The sequence below is a fragment of the Crocuta crocuta genome, unplaced genomic scaffold (assembly GCF_008692635.1).
Source record: "Crocuta crocuta isolate KB4526 unplaced genomic scaffold, BGI_CrCroc_1.0 scaffold317, whole genome shotgun sequence".
NCBI lineage: Eukaryota > Metazoa > Chordata > Mammalia > Carnivora > Hyaenidae > Crocuta > Crocuta crocuta.
In genome coordinates, this window is record NW_027530984.1 from 546792 (window position 1) to 569022 (window position 22231).

The 22231-nt window shown below is 35.9% G+C and overlaps 1 protein-coding gene across 2 annotated transcripts in view; it reads left to right on the forward strand.

Moving 5' to 3' along the window:
• Positions 1-22231, forward strand: part of CCDC59 (coiled-coil domain containing 59) — a 46768-nt gene that overhangs the window by 19255 nt on the left and 5282 nt on the right. Inside the window, exon 4 of one of the 2 annotated variants that reach the window (XM_077770195.1) lies at positions 2382-2695. The exons of the other annotated variant lie outside the window; for it this stretch is intronic. Coding sequence (XP_077626321.1) covers positions 2382-2420 — 39 coding nt within the window. The 3' untranslated portion in view covers positions 2421-2695. Of the gene's footprint in view, positions 1-2381; positions 2696-22231 lie in introns of those variants that run through there. 2 annotated transcript variants of the gene reach the window in all.

Here is a 22231-nt window from a genome sequence, read left to right on the forward strand (position 1 = left end):
GGATCTGAAGCAGGCTCTGTGCTGACAGCAGAGAGCCCAGTATAGGGCTCAAACTCACAAACCGTTAGATCATGACCTGAGCAGAAGTTGGACGCTTAACCCACTGAGCCACCCAGGTGCCCCACCAATCCCCTTTTTACATAGATTTATTAAAAGATGAAAGTTCTTAACCATATTACCATAAAGCTATAACATTTCCCACCATTTTTTAGAAAAGGATATTTTATTTTCCCAATTAATTTGAAATGGTTGTTCATACAAATGGGAGATGGAGCTAAAATTACTTCATGAAATTGGCTTAGGCTTTAAAATAACATGAAACAAAGTAATTACCACATTACTTTCCAATAATATCTTGATATATTGCAGTATGCTTCTAGAAACTTTAAGTTCTCTAGAACATTCTATTTTATCCAGACTTACAGTAATAAAAGGTGACTTTAGAAAATAATTTTATTTTGGGGACATCTGGGTGGCTCACTCAGTTGGGCATCTGACTTCAGCTCAGGTCAGAATTTCACAGTTGGTGAGTTTGAACCCCTCATCAGGCTCTGTGCTGTGTCTTCCTCTCTCTCTGCCCTTCCTCTGCTCCTGCTCTGTCTTTCTGTGTCTCTCAAAAATGAATAAATATTAAAAAATCTAAGGAAAAGAGAAAAAAATAAAATAATTATATATTTTTTTAAAATAATTAACATTAGATTTTAAAATGATCTTTTAGAATTTTAAGTGCCTTAAGCCATAACAATAACAACAAAGAGAGATGAGAAAGACAGAGAGAGAGAGAATGGAAACCCAAATCAGGGAATCTAAGAATGTGGTTTTCAAGGCCAGAGGTTGTAGAGAAAATGGGGATATAAAGAACCATTAACAATGTAATGGTTAATTTCAGAGTAACAGAAAAGTCCAGCTAGCACCCTGATATTTAATAAATCCTTTTCTTGGAACACATGATATTTGTTCTTTCTTTCTAATAAATATGTCCTTTTTGAACCAAAGCTACACGACTATTAAAGGCTCTCTGGTGTGAAGAATCCCTTATGGAGTTTGGAAAAGAAAGGGAAAGTGTTTGCTTTTTTTTCACCCATCTTGGTCTTGTTTCACAAATGTCCTGTTCTATAATGCTTCATAGAGGTTCAAGATCCAAAGATGGGTTTATCCTCCCTAGCAACTAAAGTGTTAACACTTTATCATGAGAGTTGTGTCTATTCTATCTGTACTGCAGATTCTTCTTCAAGGGTATGTCTTGTATTTGGGGGTGAAAGTAAATGAGCCAGAGAGTTGCCACTGAGTGAAGAAAAATAAGATAAATAAATTCAGGGATGTGACATCACGTGTATATTTTATTAGGATATCACTTTGTTTTTCTCATAGAAGACTACTTCTTTATCATATTTTATCCTTAAAAACAAATTATTAAAAAATGATATTTTCAGATGATGAAAGACTACAAGTGATTAATTTAGCTTACATTTAATTTGAAAGTAACAGAGTAATCTATACATTATTAAATGTATTTATTTAATACATTAATTTAATACATTATTTAATAATGTATACATTATTAAATGTATAGATATTATTAAATGTCACCATAACACAGATTGAAGGCCAATGGCTATGCTTTACCATCACATTTTACAGTTGATATAAAATTCATATTAAAGTACAGTTAATACAAAGTATACAGGTAATATAGCATGGGTGGGGGGACTACGGATGTCTCACCCTGACACTTTTTGGTTAATAAGTGGTACTGTAGCTGAGCTAGGGAGACTTTCACATATGTTGGCCTGTCCCTATTGTAGTTTAACATTTACTCAATTGATCAAGATAAAGACTCAATTAATTTCCTGAATTGTTTAAAGTTTACAATTTCCAGGTCATAATATAGATTGGCCTTTAAAATAATGCATTTTAGTTTGTAAGATGAGAATGTATAATTTGCATTTTCTAAAGTCACAGCATGAGACTGCTTAAACTCTGCAGCTGGATGTTTATAGCTGCTTTTTTCCTAATTCTCCTTGTGGTGCTGTAATTGGATGTGCTAACATATTAAAATTCACATCTTTTGTGCTGATTTTGTATTAATGCATTTTCTCAAGTTGAGCATTCAATTTCAACGGTGCAAATAATATGGAAATATAAAGGGCCCAGCTATCCCAGATTTTTTTCTTTTGCCGTAAATTAAAGGAGAATGAACTTCTCATTATGACATAGAAGTCCTTCCATGGCCTACTTCTTCCTTAGTTCTCCAACTCCCTTGCCTGCTACTCTTATATAAACATAATCTATTTATACTAAAATTTTTATGATTCGGTAAGAATTGAACCATGATGCCACATACAGGGTATAGGTAATGTTATAGGAGAGATATTTTACAGGTATATTTAAGAGGACTTAATAACCTGGTAATCGGCTAACTGAAGACTGGACCCATCAATAATACCTACTTTATAAACTGGAAATGACTGAACTTTGCTGGCACATTGTAATGGAAGAAGTCCAAAGGCTAAAGAAGACGCTCAAAAAGAAGAAATGTTGGAAAGTATCTTCTCAGCCCCTTCTTCCCATACCCCAAAGAAAGGTACTTAAGAATATTACTCTTATGAAAGCACTATGAAATATATTACTAAGGACGCTGCCAGCCTGATGGATGTGGAATTTTGTGAACTGGTTGCCATGATTAAAAATTAAATTATCTGAAAAGGCTAGTAAAATAATCCTTCTTTCCCCAATTACGTATCTATATGAAGCAGAAATTTCTTCATATACTTCAACCAAACAGCATATTGCAACAAAGTGAATGCAGAAGCGTGTATGGGATTCCAACTGTCTTCTATTAAGCCTGATATTAAAGAGTTTTGCAAAAGTATGAAACAATGCCTTTTTTCTTACTATAAGTTTTTATTTTCAAAAATGAAGTTATTTTTCGCAAACCACATTAGTTATATTGGCATGTAAACCTACCTACGACCTGATTTATTCATTAACTATAAGTAAACACATGTTTTGAAATTGTGTGGCTTTAACTTATAATATAGTAAATAGTGAGGTATATTTTTATAAGTATATAATAACAGTTCTTATTTATTTTGTTTATTGGATGTCTCTGTGGGTGATGTAAATTCTCTTATATGGCACATTCTTATATGAAGGAAAATAGCGTACCATAATTACCACCGTAATGTCTAGGAGAGAAACTTCCTCATGTAGATGTTTATAAATACTTTTGATTGACATATTGAATACATAAATGAATGAATTTCAGTTAACAGTTTCATAGATAGACGTCTATGACTTCCCTAATTAGCTAGCAAGGGCTTTTAACAATTTTGTGCCATGGATATGTCAGAGTATATTTTTCTAAAGGTTAAGAATATGATTATCACAAAATATTGAACGAACACCTGTCAAAATATATTCAACTCATTAACGAGGTAACTAGCAGGAAGTCTAAACTGGTTCAAAAGAATAGTAGTTTTACTGTTATTAGAAAAAATACTGAATAAGTTTGCTGCTTAGATATAAAACTAGTTAATAGTCTAAGAGTAATAAAATCATAATTTGGGGAGCTTTATTTTTACTGAAAGAAAACGCCAGATACAAATATATAAGTTAAAAAGCAAAATCACAAAGTCTGGGTCTTCTATAAATAGTAGATAACGATTTAAATAAATAGTAACATTATTGATTCCCCCAGATAGTGAAATGTTCCTTAGATTGATCTGTTACTCCAATTTTTGGATAATTTTTCTTAAGAGTCTTCCTTTTATGATCATAAGCAATCTTCAAAGATTATCCCTAATCCTAAAATGGCTAGTTTCATTGTGCTTTGACCTTATTATTTACGTAGATGCACTAAGAGAAAATACAAGCCTCATAGAGCATATAGAGTTAGGGAAATTAAGTATAGAAAATTAACTTTTGTTTGGAAATTTCATAAGAAACATAGCATTGGAATTTTAAAATCCTCTCTATTTACTCTTTTATTTTGACTCCAGAAAATGTAGCATAAGAAGATGTGATGTATATACATACAATGGAACATTACTCAGCCATAAAAAAGAATGAAATCTTGCCATTTGCAATGACATGGATGGAACTACAGAGTATTATGCTAAGAGAAATAAGTCAGAAAAAGACAAATACCACATGCTTTCACTCATATGTGGAATCTAAGAAATTAAACAAATGAGCAAAGGGGAAAAAAGAGAGAGAGAGAGAGAGCCAAACCAAAACCCTTAACTATAGAGAACTAACTGATGGTGACCAGAAGGGAGGTTTGTGGGGGCATAGTTTAAATAGGTGATGGGGATTAAGGAATGCACTTGTGTGATGAGCACTGGGTAATGTATGGAAGTATTGAATCACTATAATGTACACCTGAAACTAAATTACACTGTGTGTTGGGGCACCTGGGTGGCTTAGTCGGTTAAGCGTCCGACTTTCGCTTAGGTCATGATCTCGCGGTTCGTGGGTTCGAGCCCCGCGTTGGGCTCTGTGCTGACTGCCAGCTCGGAGCCTGGAGCCTGTTTCGGAGTCTGTGGCTCCCTCTCTCTCTGACCCTCCCCTGCTCACGCTGTCTCTCTCTCTCTCTTTCTCCTAGAAATAAAAAAAAAAAAAACAAAAAACAAAACAAAACAAAAACCCTTAAATTACACTGTGTGTTAACTAACTGGAATTTAAACCTTTAAAAAAGAAGTCTCTTTATGGGGTGCCTGTGTGGCTCAGTCTGTTAAGTGACTGACTCATGATTTCAGCTCAGATCATGATCTTATGGTTCTTGAGACCAAGCCCCACGTGGGGCTCTACCCTTACACTGTAGAGCCTGCTTGAAATTCTCTTTCTCTGCCCCTCCCCTGCTTGTGTGTGCGAGCACACTCTCTCAGTCTCTCAAAAGAAATAAATATACGTTAAAGAAAAAGTATCTTTATATACATTTCTTGCAATGTCTATAGGTTTGGTGAATTCTTTCCTCTTTGAAATCACCCAAATAATCTAAGATCTCTGACCTACCAGGAAATGATTTTTCTTGTTAGTTGTGGGACTGGCATATTGTAATTCATATAAGTGCCAGTCCCATTTGGATGAGAGTGTTATGAATATAGTTTCCATACATATGCCTTCTGGTGAACTTCTGAGGCTTATTATTAAGTGTAATACTCCATTGTGACCTTGATTCCACCATGGGTTTGTCAAATACATCTTGATAAAAGCAATGATGGATTTTTTTCCCCTAAAGTTTATTTATTTATTTTGAGATGGGCGAGGGGCAGAGTGAGAAGGAGAGAGAGAGAATCCCCAGCAGTTTCCATGCTGTCAGCACAAAGCCCAGTGTGGGGCTGGTACCCATGAACCAGAAGATGATAACCTGAACTGAAATCAAGAGTCTGACACTGAACCAACTGAGCCACCTAGGTGCCCCAGTTATTGATGGATTCTTAGTGAACCTATGAAATAAATGCATTACCATGAATAGTAAGAAGACTTGATAAAAGCATCTATTTCTGAATTCTGAGAGGTCAGTGAGAATCAGATATATTTTAAATGTCTCACTTCAATTTACAAAATCAGAATCTACTACCTTGAAGGTTAGATATAGATTAATAGGAAAGGAAAAGGCTCTCACAAATCCATAAGAAAATAGGCCTCTAGAAATAATATTAATAGTAGTATGCCAAGAGAGATCACTACAATTAAATATGCCTCATTATTGTATTTGATTCTATGTAATTAATTCCTATACTTCTGGATATGTTTTCTTGAACTTTTCTGCTTTTGGACTAAAATGATCCCTGAAAATTGTAATTCAGTCCTCTGGGCAGTCTGAAAATTGTCTGAGCAATGTTCACTTAAACTCCAAAGTCTGTAACTGTGAGTCTATTTCTAGAATGGTTACTTGGTACAGTCCTTTCAATGAGTCTTTGATACTGATTCATTTTTTGCATGCAGTGTGTAGCAGAGCCTTAAAGAAAACATGAAAGGAAAGAAGAAAGCTGATAATTACTGATGAATGGAAGTAGTTAATTTATTAGAGCAGCCAAAAAATAACAGAATGAGGAGAGATCACCAAATGGTCAATAAAACTAGGTTCCCATTCATTGATACAGCAAATGGAAAATAACTTATTCTGCACAAACCAGATTCATGTACACATGTTCCTGGTCTTAATGTCAAACACATTATATAGCATCTCTTTTTATTTAACCCTTTGAATAGAACTCCTACTTCAACTCCTACCTTCCATCCTAAATTGGCCTATTGCTACTGCTGTTAAAGCAGAAAAGTCTGTAGAAGACCTAGAATAAGCAAAATGTTGAAAAAGAAGAGAAAAATAATGAAGTTAGCCATCTGATTTCAAAGTTTGCTACAAAGTTACAGTAATCAAGACATTGTGCTATTGGCATAAAATTGGACATAAAGATGAATGCAACAGCATAAGGTCCAGAAATAGACCCAGGCATGAAGATCTCTTTCTTACTCACAGGTGACAAGATAATTCAATGGGGAAAGCATTGCTTCTTTTTGATAAATGGTACTGGACCAATAAGATATCCATATGCAAAGAAAAAAGAACCTTGATCTACATAAAACTTGAAATGACTCATAGACCTAAATGTAAAAGCTAAAACTATAAAATTTCTGGAGTAAAACATAGGAGGATATTTGTGACCTTGGTTCAAGTTTATGATCCATAAAAGAAAACATTGATAAATTAAACCTCACCAAAATAAAAACATTTGCTCTTAGGAAGTCATCAATAAGAAAATGAAAACACAAGCCACAGGCAGGGAGTATTTGAAGTATCTGAAGATCATATATCTGATAAAGAGATAAAGATAAATATATAAAGAACTCTTACACCTCAATAATAAGAAAGCAAATCCAATTAAAAATGGGGCCAAGGATTTGAATAGACACATCACCAAAGAGGATCCATGGTTGGCAATAGCCACATGTAAAGATGCCCAGTATCATTTGTCACTATGGAAATTCACATTAAATAGTATCTACTAGAATGGCTAAAATCCAAAACAGACAATACCAAAGTTGAGGAGGATGTGAAGAATCTGGAATCTTCTGTAAAAAAAATGGAAAGTTCTGAGATTTTACCCTACTTGCAAGCTAACAAAGTTAGTCTTCCATATTTTGTGGATGCTGGCAGAAGACACAAGATTCCTGACTCTGAAACAAAAGGATGGTTTATAACAACAGTGTAGCCAGAGTATTCTTTTCTTTTTTCTTTTCTTTTCTTTCTTTTCATCTTTATTTATTTATTTTGAGAAAGAGAGAGAAAGTGTAAGTGGGGAAGGGAGAGAGAGAGACAGAGAGAGAGAGAGAGAGAGAGGGAGAGAGAGAGAGAGAGAGAGAGAGAGAGAGAGAATCCCAAGCAGGCTCCATACTGTTAGCAAGGAGCTCACTGTGGGGCTCAATCCACAAACTCTGAGATCCTGACCTGGGCTGAAATCAAGAGTCGGCTGCTGAATGACTGAACAACCCAGGTGCACCCAGGATGTTGTTTTCTTGTACCAGTTCCCTGAGCCATACTTCCCACAGAGTGATGCAATGAGAGCCAGGTGGGTGCTATGTGTACTGTATTGCTTTTCTTTTTTTAATCACACCTGAAGAGCCCTAAGCTTAGGAAATAGAAATCTTTCATATTGGGCTGCAAGCAAATCTGCTGACCTTTGCCCCAGAAAGAGATAGTATTTTTATTATACTAGAGAGTAAACAAACATTCTCTTGGCTTGTTCAAGGAGGTTCGCTATACAAACATACTTTTAAAAAAAGATAGTCTGAAACAAACGAGTGGTTAATTCTGCTGGCAAATGTGGGGAAACATAAAAGAGACATAAAAATTGTCTCCTAACACCCTCAAACATTACTGGTGAAAATTTAAAATGGTACAGACGGTTTGGAAAAATTTGGCAGTCTTAAAAAAGTTAAACATAACACCTACCATACAATTTGGTGAGTCTATTCCAAAATATTCACTTAAAAAAAGAAAAAAGTGTCTATATTCATACAAAGACTTCTATGGACATGTGAACATTATTCATAATAGTCCCAGCTTATAATTCAACTGTTTTTATAATTCAGCTGTTTTTTTAAACAGAGAACATGGAAAAATACAGCAGTGTATCTAGAGTTCCAGGTTTTTTTGTTTTTTTTTTTTCCTCCTTGGCACCATAACCATCTTCTTTCTCCTTTAGGCTGCCTGGCTGAGGCAAGCTGTGGATTTCAGTTACCATCTTATCACCAGGTTTAAAGTACTTACCCTGTTAATGTTTCTCAGCCCTCTGCTTCTGAATCATCTGGAGAGCTTTTAAAAAATACGAAAACAGTAGAAGCAATCTCAAGTCCAAATATCTGATCCAATCAGCTTGAGTACAGTACTCATTTGTTTGTTCCCAGTTGGTTCTAATGTGCAGCCAAAGTTGAGGGGAAAAAAATGCTGCAGTATTTTTCCAGAATAATTTTGAGGCCATTTTGAGTCAGTATTGCTGGCACCTGTGATCACAGCCAGTCCCCAGTGAAATTTGTGGAAAGCAATTGAGAAGGTTTTCACTACCTACTCAGTAAAAGTGTAGTTCTTGGCACAGGTGAGGGATTAGAGGGTTGTTTCCAACATACGTTGGGGAGTTTACCCCAAATGTACTTGGGGTGTCATTGTTCCCCTACAGTATCCTGGAAATTCCCAGGGCCACTTGTCACCTCTCTCCACCCAGGTTACATGGGCATACACTGCTGGGTGGTTAAAGCTTCTTTCACCTTTTAGGCATAAAAGAAAAAGAGAAATTAAGATAGACCCTAGGGGCACCTGGGTGGCTTGGATGGTTAGGTATCGGACTCTTGGTTTCCACCCAGGTCATGGAAGACCAAGAGCTCATGGTTCATGTGTTCTAGCCCCACATCTGGCTCCATGCTGATGGTATGGAGCCTGCTTGGGATTCTCTCTCTCCCTTTCTCTCTTCCCCTCCCCTGCTGGTCCTCTCTGTCTTTCAGAACAAATAAATAAACTTAAGAAAATAAAATAAAATAAAAGATAGACCCTATGACTTCAATATGTACAGAATGTACCTTATTTCCTGAAAGACAGACGCAAATACTTCATGTATTCAAATTTTATTTTCTTAAAATAGCAAATTACAGACATATTGATACTTGTCTTAACTAATAAGAAATTCAAAGATGTATAAATAAAAAGTAAAAATTTACACCCACCCTCTTTATTCTTAGCCCTTGGTAGCTACTATAAAGGATTGAGTTCTTTCCTTTCACAATGCCTTTTATGCTCACACAAACATAAAAAAATCATAAATGGGGTATCATTATTGCTTTTTGTAATGATTTATCATGATTCACCTTAAATATAATCAATACATATCTCCTTCTGAACTCTATATATAGCTTTCCTTTAAATAATTACATAATAGAATGATTGTACCAACATTTATTCACTTATCCATATATTTTATCTTTGATTGTTATTTGAGTCTTCCCTGGTTTTTGCCTTTACTAGTTTGTTACATTAAATGTCACTAGATATATGGCCTTAGATGTTGGCACTTTTGTTTTTGTTGGATAGATTCCTCCAGGTGGAATTACTGTGTCAAAAGTGTGTGTGTGTGTGTGCATGTGTGTGTGTGTTTGATTTAAAGATTTGTCAAATATTTTAAAAGATTGCAGCAGCTTGAACTGGATGTTTTTGTATTTTTAATTTTTGTCAGTTTGAACAGAACTTAACCTCATTATCTTGTTCATGGTTTGTAACTCTCATTGTGCATCTCATTTTCCTTTTCCTTTTCCTTGACTACTAGGGAGGATGAGTAGTTTTTCAGATGCTTGTTGACTTCTTCTATAAATTTCCTCAGCTAAGACTTTATTTTTCTCTTAGGTTCCTTTTCTTTTTCTTACTACTTTATAAAAGCCTTTAAATAATAGGGAATTTATACATTTACCTATCACGTCTGTTGCAATAATGGCCCCCAATCACTTTCCTTTGACTTTGTTTATGCTGTTTTCCTCTTATGAAATGTACATGCAGCTTAATATGACTATTTTTTTCCTTCTACTTTTAAATCTCTTGTGTTATTGAGGAAGACTTTCCCCATCTAGAGATATGAAATTCTCCAACATATTATTCTAGTGTTTATATGGGTTTAACATTTATTTTTAAAGTTTTAAAATTGCATCTGGAATTTCCATTTGTATGAAATAAAATGTAAAGGTTTTTCCTTGTTTACTTCCAAAAATGTGACTCATTATGTCAACATACATTGTTATCAAACTTATTCCACTCTGGACTACATTGTCTTGCTTGCCACTTATTAATTTCCTAATATGCGTTTTTGGATGCTCTACTACTATCTTTTTGTCTTTTCTTGTGTCTGCCTCAAACTATATTGATTACTGTGATTTTATGTTACTATTCCTTAAATATTCTTCTGACACTGAACTATAAGTTTTAAGTCTCATAGAGGATAAATGTGCATACTTTTACTTGAATTTATGTCATAGTTGAAGTCATGTAACACTTAAAGTGTTTCTAAGTGCTTCTGTTGTTCTTTGTTAGATTATTATGCTAATATAAGAATGTCTTTTTAAGTTAAACTGCCCTCCAAAGCCAGCAGAGGGAGTACAAGGCACTGTTTTACTAGCGAGGAATTAAAAATCATTTAGAAATATGTTCTTTTACCAATTTATGGAATAAATTTAAGAATTCAAAATATTTTTCCATCAAATATCTTCACTGATCAAAGTTTATACCTACATACTCAAAACTTGAGTAAATATTTATGGGCCCTCCATAAGTCACAAAATTTAGTGAAAAACTTAAATTTCCTTTTGAACAAGAAGAATTTTTGGCACAAGTTAATGTATACAATGAAGACAACATAAAATTGAAATAATATGTGGAGTATAGTAAATGGGATTCTGACATATTTTTGAAACCCAAACTCAGAAAAAATCCAGAGAAAATGACTATAGATGAGTTAATAAATGTTGATTATTTTGTCATTTATTTTTTTTATCACATGAACACAGGTTTCTAATATTTGAAGGTACATATAAACAGATGAAAATCTTGAATGACTAACACTTCTAAACATTTTTGAAGTACTTATATATTCTTTTAAGTATAAGATATTAGAAAACACTGCTACATGATAACCTAGAAGGGGGTTGACATTTTAATAGGATTTTTTACATAGACGAATTTGTATCGGATATTTTCAAAAAGCTGGATTTTCCCAATGCAAGTTTTTGTCTGCAGCTGGCTGCTCTGTGATATTTATAAATATCAGAATGATGGAGACTGCTATGAAGTAGAAAATGCTTCACTGAACCTCTCAGTAGCAGTAATTCAATCAAGCAAAGGTTATAAAAGCCCTGTGGGCCACTTGTTATGTGATAGCAGAGGTAGACCTGATTTTGTTGTATCAAATATTTTTTAAGCCAGGAAGCTCAGTGTTAAATTTAATGCTCTATCAGGGTAACTCTATTACCCTGAGTTTGATGTATCCATTTCATTTTGCTCCACATTTTGCTCTGTTTATTGTCAATACATACTATCTACTCTATGTGTGTTTGTGTGTGAGTGCATGCACGTGTGTGTATTTATACAAGATGATAAATTATAAATAGAATTAAATATTGAAAAGTACAATAATGTGTTGTTAGAATAATTTTAAAATTTATTTTAAAGCTATCTCAAATATGTACACTTTGTAACACAGCCAGAGTTAAATTCTGAAATAAATATCTAGACTAATATATCTTAGCTGTTATCATTGCTGAATTTTCTGTTTCTATTTTCAAAATATTTTACCCAAGAGGAGCATTTGAATTTTGAATTTTTCACAAATTTAACGAATTTTAAGATCCTAGTCATCTTTCATAAAGACTTGTAAGTATCTTTGCAAAGTAGACTCAATTGAAAATAGGTTTATAAAACAACTAGAAAAATATATTTGATTATCCACTTTTTCTTGGAGATAGGAAATACATGAGCGTTACCTCAAAATGAATCATAAAGAAAAAAGTATAATTTTACTACATAAACTTAAAAATATTTATGCATGTCAAAATAAACATAATCAAACTTAAAAGACAAATTTCAAATGGGAAAAATATTTCTACCACATATTAAAAACTATATAGATCACAGCTCAATATTAAAAAGAGCATACACTTCGGGGTGCCTGGGTGGCTCAGTTGGTTGGGCGTCCGACTTCAGCTCAGGTCATGATCTCATGGTTGGTGGGTTTGAGCTCCACGTTAGGCCTTGTGCTGACAGCCAGCTCAGAGCCTGGAGCCTCTTTTGGATTCTGTGTCTCCCCCTCTCTCTGAAATAAATAAAACATTAAAAGCAATTTAAAAAGAGCATATACTTCAAATTGTAGGCATATCTTAATAATACAGATGATTACTAGATATACAAAAAATATTCTCATCAGAAAATGCAAATTTCAAAATGGAGGTTTTTGTCCCCTTTCAACATGGCAGTTAATAACAATTGTATAGGAGCACCTACATGGCTCAGTCAGTTAAGTGTCCGACTTCGGCTCAGGTCATGATCTCCTGGTTTGTGAGTTTGAACCCCACGTCAGGCTCTGTGCTGATGGCTCGGAACCTGGAGCCTGCTTCAGATAACTGTGTTTCCCCTCTCTCTCTGCCCTTTCCCCACTTATGTTCTGTCTCTCTCTCTCAAAAATAAATAAACATAAAAAACTAAAAAAACAATTGTATATAGTGTTTTAATTTGGGGGAAGTAATTACTCATGCATTTCCAGTGAATATTCTGATGCAATGCTTCAGGCAGATAATATTTATCAAGAGGTTTAAAAATACCACGTTGACTTGGTAATTGCATTCCTAGGAATTTGTCCTTAAAGACATATTCAGAAACTGACACTTTACATTGACCCTTTCCTTTATCTGGAAGTTCTTTCTGGAATAACTATGTAGGTAGCTCCCTCACTGCCTTCTCATCCATCTCAAGAGTCAGCTATTAAGTAAGACTTTCCCTAACCAAACTATTTAAATTGCAAATCTCACCTTTCCATCCCAGACTCTCTTATTCTATTCTTTTTCTCTTTATTACGTTGTATATAACATTTCCAACATACCCTATAATTTACATATTTATCATGTGTATTATTCATTGGAAACTCAACAGGACTGACATCTTTGTCATGTCCTGATGTCTTGTACCTCCAATTATCTGCAAGAGTATCTGGCACATAGTAGATATTTAATAAATATTTGTTGAATGAATGAAGGAATGTCAAGGATTTTAGCCTTACGATAGCAAGAGAAAAAAAATGGGAAAAATTCCTGTGTATCTGAGAATGGTTACATAAATCATAATCTGTCGATGTGTGTGTTAGTTCCCTGGAATGGTCCTAACAAATCCCAACAAGTGCCCTCCTTAATGTCCATCACCCATTTAACCCATCTTCCTCCCCTCCTCCCCTCCAGCAAACTTCAGTTTGTTGTCTGTATTTAAGAGTCTCTTGGGAGGAGCGGCCAACATGGCAGAAGAATAGGGGGATCCAAAGTTCCCTCATCTCACAAACAAAGCAGTGTTGAAACTAAAGAGTTTGAATTCTGAGAGTCTGGGAGGAAAAGAGATAGTTGCTTCCAGGGACCCACCAGGACAACCTGATGGGCCATAGGTGAGTGATTGCAAACTGGGAGAGATAAAACGAATGGAGGTGAGGGATCCCCTTCTGTGGCGAGACAAAGGGAAGAGAAGGAGAGGCTGGGGAATCATAGGACTGTTTCTGGACAAGAGAAAAACCTTGAACCAGGATGGAGAAAGAGCCAATCACTAACTGAGGGATTCTCTCCAGACCGAGGTCCTGCTACCAGGATCGCGCACCTGGGGAGGAGGGAAGCCAGCCCTGGGCTCTGTGGCTAGGTCAGAGGTGCAGTCTGCAATAGGAGAAGCCAATCCCCTCCCCAGAGTGCTGTGGGACAGAACAAAGCCGGCCTGCGCCCGCCAATGGCGGACCACATATAGGCAGTAAGGAATGGTATTCCCCCTGTACGGGGCCCACAGAGCAAGAGTTTGAATTCCAGCACCAGTGCATGGGAGTTGGCAGAGCAAGACAAACAGCCTAGTTTGTGCCCGTGGCACAGTGAGGACAGCTTGAACAGAGTGGTTTGGGACGCCTGGTCTATGGAGGAGAAACTGCGGTGTCACCATTTTTCTTCCCATCACCAACAAGGGAGCACTTCGGTTGAAAGGATAGCGGGGCCCACAGTAGAGGTGGGACTGGCCTACAACAAACCATGCCCCTCAGCGCCTGATAACTTCATATCTACAGGAGCGGGATTGAAGCTTATGAATCATATGGCCCCTCCTCCAGACCAGCGCTGTTGCATTGCCTGGTTTAATTCTTGGACAATTCTTATTATATAGATATATTCTTCCTTCCTTTTCTCCTTCGTATCTCTTCTCTCCTCTAGTCTGGTTACTCTGACTGTTGGTTTGTTTAAGAGGACATATTCAATCCATTCTCTTGATACATTTTCCACACCTTCTTTATTCTCCTCTCCCTCTCTCTAGATTAAGCTGTATAGTATTTCTGTCTGGATGACTTTCTTTTCTTTTCTTTTTCCCCACTTCCTTCTTTATTTTCCTTTCTCTCTCTCTCTCTGGATTGAGCTGTATAGTTTCTCTGGTCAATTTTTATTCTTTTATTCTTTTTTCACCCCCTGCCCCTGTCATTTCTCTCTTTGTATGGGATAAGGCCTCTTCCATCAGCATTGCTTCCACTCTATTGTAGCTGATGTTTCTGGTTTTTTGTTTCAGGGTTTTTGTTTGTGTGTGTGTGTGTTTGAGTGTTTTTGTTTTCTGTTTGTTTTGTTTGTTTATTTGTTTTCCATTCCTGGACTACTTCAATGAAAAAATCAAAGTACACCTAATGGAGGGTTCAAAACATCACTATGAGTAGAGAGATAAAGTAACAAAACTCACAACAACAGAGAACAAGCAACACTCTCCAAAAAACACCTCCCGAAGGGCCAGACCCTGGACAGTGTATGACCCTCTTTAACATATTAGTGCTTGCAGGTGCAGGGCACATAACAAACTTTTAAAACATATAAGGGACAGAAAACTACCCAAAATGATGAAAGAGAAGAATTCTCTTCAAAAGAAATTCCAGGAAGAAATGATAGTTAAACAATTGCTTAAAACACATATAAACAATAAAACTGAACAAGAATTTAGAATAATAGTCATAAGATTAATTGTTGGACTTGAAAAAAGCATAGAAGACAGCAGAGAATCTATTGCTGCAGAGATCAAGGAACTAAAAAATAGTCATGATGAATTTAAAAATTCTATAAATGGGTGCAAAATAAACTAGAGGTGGTGACAGCCAGAATTGAAGAAACAGAGAGGAGATATGGGAAATAAAAGATAAATTTATGGAAAAAGATGAAGTTGACAAAAAGGGAGATAAAAAAAAATTCTGGATCACAAGGGAAGAATTAGAAAACTAAGTAACTCAATGAAACAGAACAATATCCATATCATAAGAGTTCCAGAAGAATAAGAGAGAGAGAAAGGGGCTGAAGGTGTGCTTGAACAAATCATAGCTGAGAATTTCCACAATTGGAGAAGGAAACAGACAATGAAATCCAGAAGGCACAGAAACTCCCTTCAGATGTAACTTGAATCACTCTTCTGCATGACATATCATATTGAAACTGGCAAAATACAAAGGCAAAGAGAATTCTGAAAGCAGCCAGGGATAAATGAGCCTTAACCTACAAGGGTAGACACATAAGGGTAGTAGCAGACCTATCTACTGAAACTTGGCCAGCCAGAAAGGAGTGACAGAAAATTTTCAGTTTGATTAATAGGAAAAATATGGAGCCAAGAATCATTTATCCAGCAAGCTTGTCATTCAGAATAGAAGGAGAGATAAAAGTTTTCCCAAATAAAAAAACCCTGAAGGAATTCATGACCATTAAGCCAGATCTATAAGGAAGCCTAAGGAGGATGCTATGAGTATTGCAAAGACCACGAATGACCAGAGACATCACTACCAGCATGAAATTTACAGAGAACACATGACTCTAAATCCATATCTTTCAATAATAACCCTGAATGTAAATGGACTAAATGCTCCAATCAAAAGACATAGGGTATCAGAATGGATTAAAAAAAAAAAACAAGATCCATCTATTTGCTGTCTACAAGAGATGCATTTTAGACCTGAGGACACCTTCATAACCATCTCTCATGTTACTGGAAGCCAAAAGAAAGCTGGAGTAGCCAGACTTATATCAGACAAACTAGATTTTAAACTAAAGACTGTAACAAGAGATGAAGAAGGGCATTATATAATAATTATGGGGTTTATCCATCAAGAAGAGCTAAAATTATAAATGTTTATCCACAAAATTCAGAAGCACCTAAATATATGAAACAATTACTCACAAACCTAAGCAATCTTCTTTGTAAGAATGTGGTAAAACTCCACTTACAGCAATAGATGGGTCATCTAGACAGAAAATCAGTGAATAAACAATGGCCCTGAATAATACACTGGACCAGATGGACTTGACATATATATTCAGACCTTTTCATCGAAAAGCAGCAGAATATACATTCTTCTTGAGTGCACATGGAACATTCTCCAAGATGGATCACATACTGGTTCACAAAACAGCCCTCAATAAATACAAAAGAATTGAGATCATACCATGCACACTTTCAATCACAGTGCTGTGAAACTTGAAATCAACCACAGGAAAAAGTTTGGAAAACCTCCAAATGCATGGTGGTTAAAGAAAATCCTACTAAGGAATAAATAAGTCAACCAGGCAGTTAGAGAAGAAATTAAAAAATATATTGAAACAAATGAAAAGGTAAACTCAATCCAAATCCTTTTGGATGCAGCAAAGGCAGTCCTAGAGGAAAATATATTGCAATACAGGCCTATCTCAAGAAACAAGAAAAATCCAAATACAAAATCTAACAACACACCTAAAGGAACTAGAAGCTGAACAGCAAAGAAACCCCAAGCCCAGGAGAAGAAGAGAAATAATAAAGATCAGGGCAGAAATAAACAATATAGAATTAAAAAAAAAAACAACAGTAGAACAGATCAATGAAACTAAGAGTTGGTTTTTTGAAAAAATAAACAAAATTGATACCCTCTAGCCAGACTTCTCAAAAAGAAAAGAGATAGGACCCAAATAAATAAAATCACAGATGAAAATAGATTTATTAAATAAATCCCTCAGAAATACAAGCAAATATCAGGGAATACTATAAAAAATTATATGTCAACAAACAGGACAACCTGGAAGAAATGGACAAATTCCTAGACACTGGCACACTACCAAAACTCAAACAGGAATAAATAGAAAATTTGAAATAACTAGTGAAGAAATTGAATCAGTTATCAAAAATCTCCCAATAAATAAAAGACCTTGACCATATGTCTTCCCTAGGGAATTCTACGAGACAATTAAAGCAGAGTTAATACTTATACTTCTCAAGCAGTTCCAAAAAATAGAAATGGAAGGAAAACTTCCGGACTCATTCTATGAAACCAGCATTACCTTAATTTCCCAAACCAGACAGAGACCCCACTAAAAAAGAGAACTACAAGCCAATATCCCTGATGAATATAGATGCAAAAATTCTCAACAAGATACTAGCAAATTGAATTCAACAGCATATAAAAACTTCACCATGATCAAATGGGATTCATTCCTGGGTTGCAAGACTGATTCAATATTCGCAAATCAATCAATGTGATACATCACATTAAAAAAGAAAGGATAAGAACCATATGATCCTGTCAATTGATGCAGAAAAGGCATTTGACAAAATACAGCATCCTTTCTTAATAAAAACCCTCAAACAAAGTCAGGATAGGAGGAACATATTTAAACATCATAAAAGCATATATGAAAATCCCACAGCTAATATCATCCTCAATGGGGAAAAACTGACATCAGGAACATGACAGGATGTCCACTCTCACTACTGTTACTTAACATAGGGTTGGAAGTCCTAGCACCAGCAATCAGACAACAAAATGAAATAAAAAGAATCAGAACTGGCAAAGATAAAGTCACACTTTCACTTTTTGCAGACGATTTGATACTCCACATAAAAATACCTGAACAACTCCACCAAAAAACTCCTAGAACTGATACCTGAATTCAGCAAAGTTGCAGGGTACAAAATCAATGTACACAAATCAGTTGCATTTTTAAAAACTTTTTTTATTTATTTGTGTGTGAGAGAGAGAGACAGCGTGAGCAGGGGAGGGTCAGAGAGAGAGGGAGATAACAGAATCTGAAGCAGGCTCCATAGCTCTGAGCTGTCAACACAGAGCCCAATGCAGGGCTCGAACCCAAGAACCATGAGATCATGACCTGAGCTGAAGTTGGTTGCTTAACTGACTGAGCGACCCAGGCGCCCCAGAAATCAGTTGCATTTTTATACAACAATAATGAAGCCACAGAAAGAGAAATAAAGAAACTGATCCCATTCACCAAGAACCATAAAAAACCTAGCAATAAACCTAACCGAAGATGTAAAAGGCCTGTATTCTGAAAACTATAGAAAGCTTAGGAAGGAAAATGAAGAAGACACAAAGAAATGGAAAAACATTCCATGCTCACAAATTGAAAGAATAAATATTGTTATAATGGCAATACTACCTAAAGCAATCTACATATTCAATGCAATCCCTATAAAAATAACATCAGCATTCTTCATGGAGCTAGAACAAACAATCCTAAAATTTGTATGGAACCAGAAAAGAGCCCAAATAGCCAAAGGAATCTTGAAAAAGAAAACCGAAGCTAGAGGCATTACACTTCCAGACTTTAGACTCTACTACAAAGCTATAATCATCAAGAGAGTATGGTACTGGCACAAAAACAGACACATAGACCAATGAAATAGAATAGAGAACCCAGATTTGGACCCACAGATGTATGGCCAACTAATCTTTGACGAAGCAGGAAAGAGCATCCAGTGGAAAAAAGAGTCTCTTTAGCAAATGGTGCTGGGATAACTGGAGAGCAACATGCAGAAGAATGAAACTAGACCACCTTCTTACACCATACACAAAAATAAAGTCAAAATGGATGAAAGACTTAAATATGAGACCAGAAACCATCAAAACCCTAGTGGAGAAAGCAGGCAGCAACCTCTTTGACCTCAGCTGCAGCAATTTCTTACTTGACACATCTCCAAAGGCAAGGGAATTAAAAGCAAAAATGAACAATTGGGACCTCATCAAGATAAAATCTCCTGCACTGCAAAGGAAATAATCAACAAAACTAAAAGGCAACTGACAGAATAAGCAAAGATATTTGCAAATGACATATTGGATAAGGGCTAGTATCCAAAATCAATAAAGAACTTAACCAAACTCAACACTCCAAAAACAAATAATCCAGTGAAGAAATGGGCAGAAGACATGAATAGACATTTTTCCATAGAAGACGTCCAGATGGCCAACAGACAAATGAAATGATGCTCAATGTCCCTCATCACCAGGGAAATACAAATCAAAGCCACACTGAGATATCACCTCACACCAGTCAGAGTGGCTAAAATGAACAAATTAGGAAACTACAGATGCTGGTGAGGATGTTGAGAAGCGGGCATCCTCTTACACTGTTGGTGAGAATGCAAACTGGTGCAGTCCATCTGGAAAACAGTGTGGACGTTCCTCCAAAATTAAAAATAGAACTACCTAATGACCTGGCAATAGCCCTCTTAGGAATTTGTGCAAGGGATACTGGGGTGCTAATGCATAGGGGCAGGTGTACCCCAATGTTTATAGCAGCACTTTCAACAAGAGCCAAATTATGGAAAGAGCCTAAATGTCCACTAACTGATGAATGGATAAGGAAGATGTAGTTCATGTATTCAATGGAATACTACTTGGCAATGAGAAAGAATGAAATCATGTCATTTGCAGCAATGTCAATGGAACTGGAAGGATTATGCTGAGTGAAATAAGTCACTCAGAGATGGACAGATATCATATGTTTTGAGTCATACGTGGATCTTGAGAAACTGAGTAGAAGACCATGGGGGAAAAGAAGGGGGAGAAATAGATACAACAGAAAGGAAGGGAGGCAAACCACAAGAAACTTTTAAATATAGAGAACAAATTAAGGGTGGATGTGGGGGTGCAGGAGATGGAAAATGGGTGGTGGGCATTGAGGAGGGTACTTGTTGGGATGAACACTGGGGTGTTATATGTAAGCCAATTTGACAATAAATTATATTAATAAAAAATAATAAACAGAAAAAACTGAATTTCTTATGTTTTGCCTCTCTCTCTCTCCTTTTATCTTTTCCTTCCCTTCTTCTATATTCATCTGTTACATTTCTCAAATTCTACATGTGAGTGAAATCATATGATATTTGTCTTGCTCTGGCTGACTTATTTCACTTAGCAGAACACCCTCTAGTTCCATCCACATTGTTGCAAATGACAAGATTCCATTCTTTTTCATCGCCAAGTAGTACTCCATTGTATATGTATATATACAGGGTCTCTTTCTTTCAAAGATCACCAGCAGGGGAGGGGAAGAAAGAAGGAGTGGGGAGAAAGAGAATCCTAAGCAGAGTCCACACCATCAGCTTAGAGCCCAACATGGGGCTTGAACTCATGAACCATGAGATCATGACTTGAGTTGAAACCAAAGTCAGACACTCAACTGACTGAGCCACCCAGTCACCCAAATAAATAAACTATTTTTTTAAATAGAAAATGATAACAACTGTGTTTATTTATGTGTGTGTATATATATATATAGATAGATACAAACACACACACACAGAATAAATAAACCTAATTTTACTTAAATTTGTGAACTAAAAAAGTCCAGGAAGAAATATATCAAAACATTAAAAAAGGTTAATGCTGGGATGCTGGTTGATAGGAATACAAGTTGTCTTTTTCTATTCAAGATTTCCACAGTTTTCCAAAATTTATACAAAGAAAAGAGATTTTAATTTTTATATTTGCAATTCTTTTATTTTGAGAAAAATAAAAATGAAATAGAAACAGTCTTTGTAAGTAATTTATTGTGAAAGTAAGAAAAATTAAGTTTCAAAATGACATAGAAATTAATCATCTCTTTTATATCTAACACTGTTATGTTTATCCTCATAAAAGTTTTATGTCAACTTGCTCAGGAAGATGTGTAGCCATTTGTCCCGAGATTTTCTAGAAAAGATGAGAGAATGATTTTGCTGGAAAGCTTAGTGGATCTTATGCACTCATAGGCTCCTTTATGGTCTTAAAATTTTGTCAGTTTTAACATTGCATATTATATGACTTATCAAAGGTATATTAAATAGAAAGTTCTCATTTTTCTTGATGCTTTTTGTTTTGCTTACTTTTAAAATTGGACACTATTATGCTCACTTTTTTGGGTTCTGCCACTTACCCTTATCATTAGCTAATTAATTAAATAATTAAACAAGTATTCATTGAGTGCTTCTCATGTCCCAAGCACTGTAATCAGTGAGTTTGAATTTGGGAGAATATCAGTCCTGAGTTTGGGACCAGGTGCTTACACAGCAGTCTGTCTGAGGAACTTACATCCCCTACATTCCAGCGTCAAAGCACATACTTGGCCACTTCCTCTGATCACAATAGGCTCCACAATAGAGTCTGGACTGTGCTAGGATTGGATGGGAGCTTTGGAGGGAAAGGTTGCAAATATGACTGTCACAGAGATTCCTGGGGTCTTGCCTTCATTTACTTGCATGTTGTTGGAGTGGTGTTGGTTCAAAACCTCAAGAATTTCCCTGGTGAAATCTGAGACTGGCCCCCATACAGGAAGGGCAAGGAGAGACCAAAGAAAGAATCAGACAACTTCAGATTGGCAGGTGGCAGTTTTAATAAGCAAGGGAACTTAACATATGAAGCTTGTCTTGGGTGGCCTCAAGATAAGCTGGTTGCTGCACACATCTGCCGGAATCCTAAAAGTTTATATAGAGACCTTAACTGGGTTTAATCATGTCTGGGTGGTCTCAATAACGCACTCCTCTTTCCAGGCTGCATCCTTGAAATGGCACCAGTTATGGGAATGGTTGGGCAGAACACACATTCCAAAAACATAGGAGGAGATGAGGAACAGCTGATTGTCTAGGTCCAGCTTGGAGTCAACTGGTGGTCACATCCTCTAAATGATCTCCTCCAACAAAACTGGA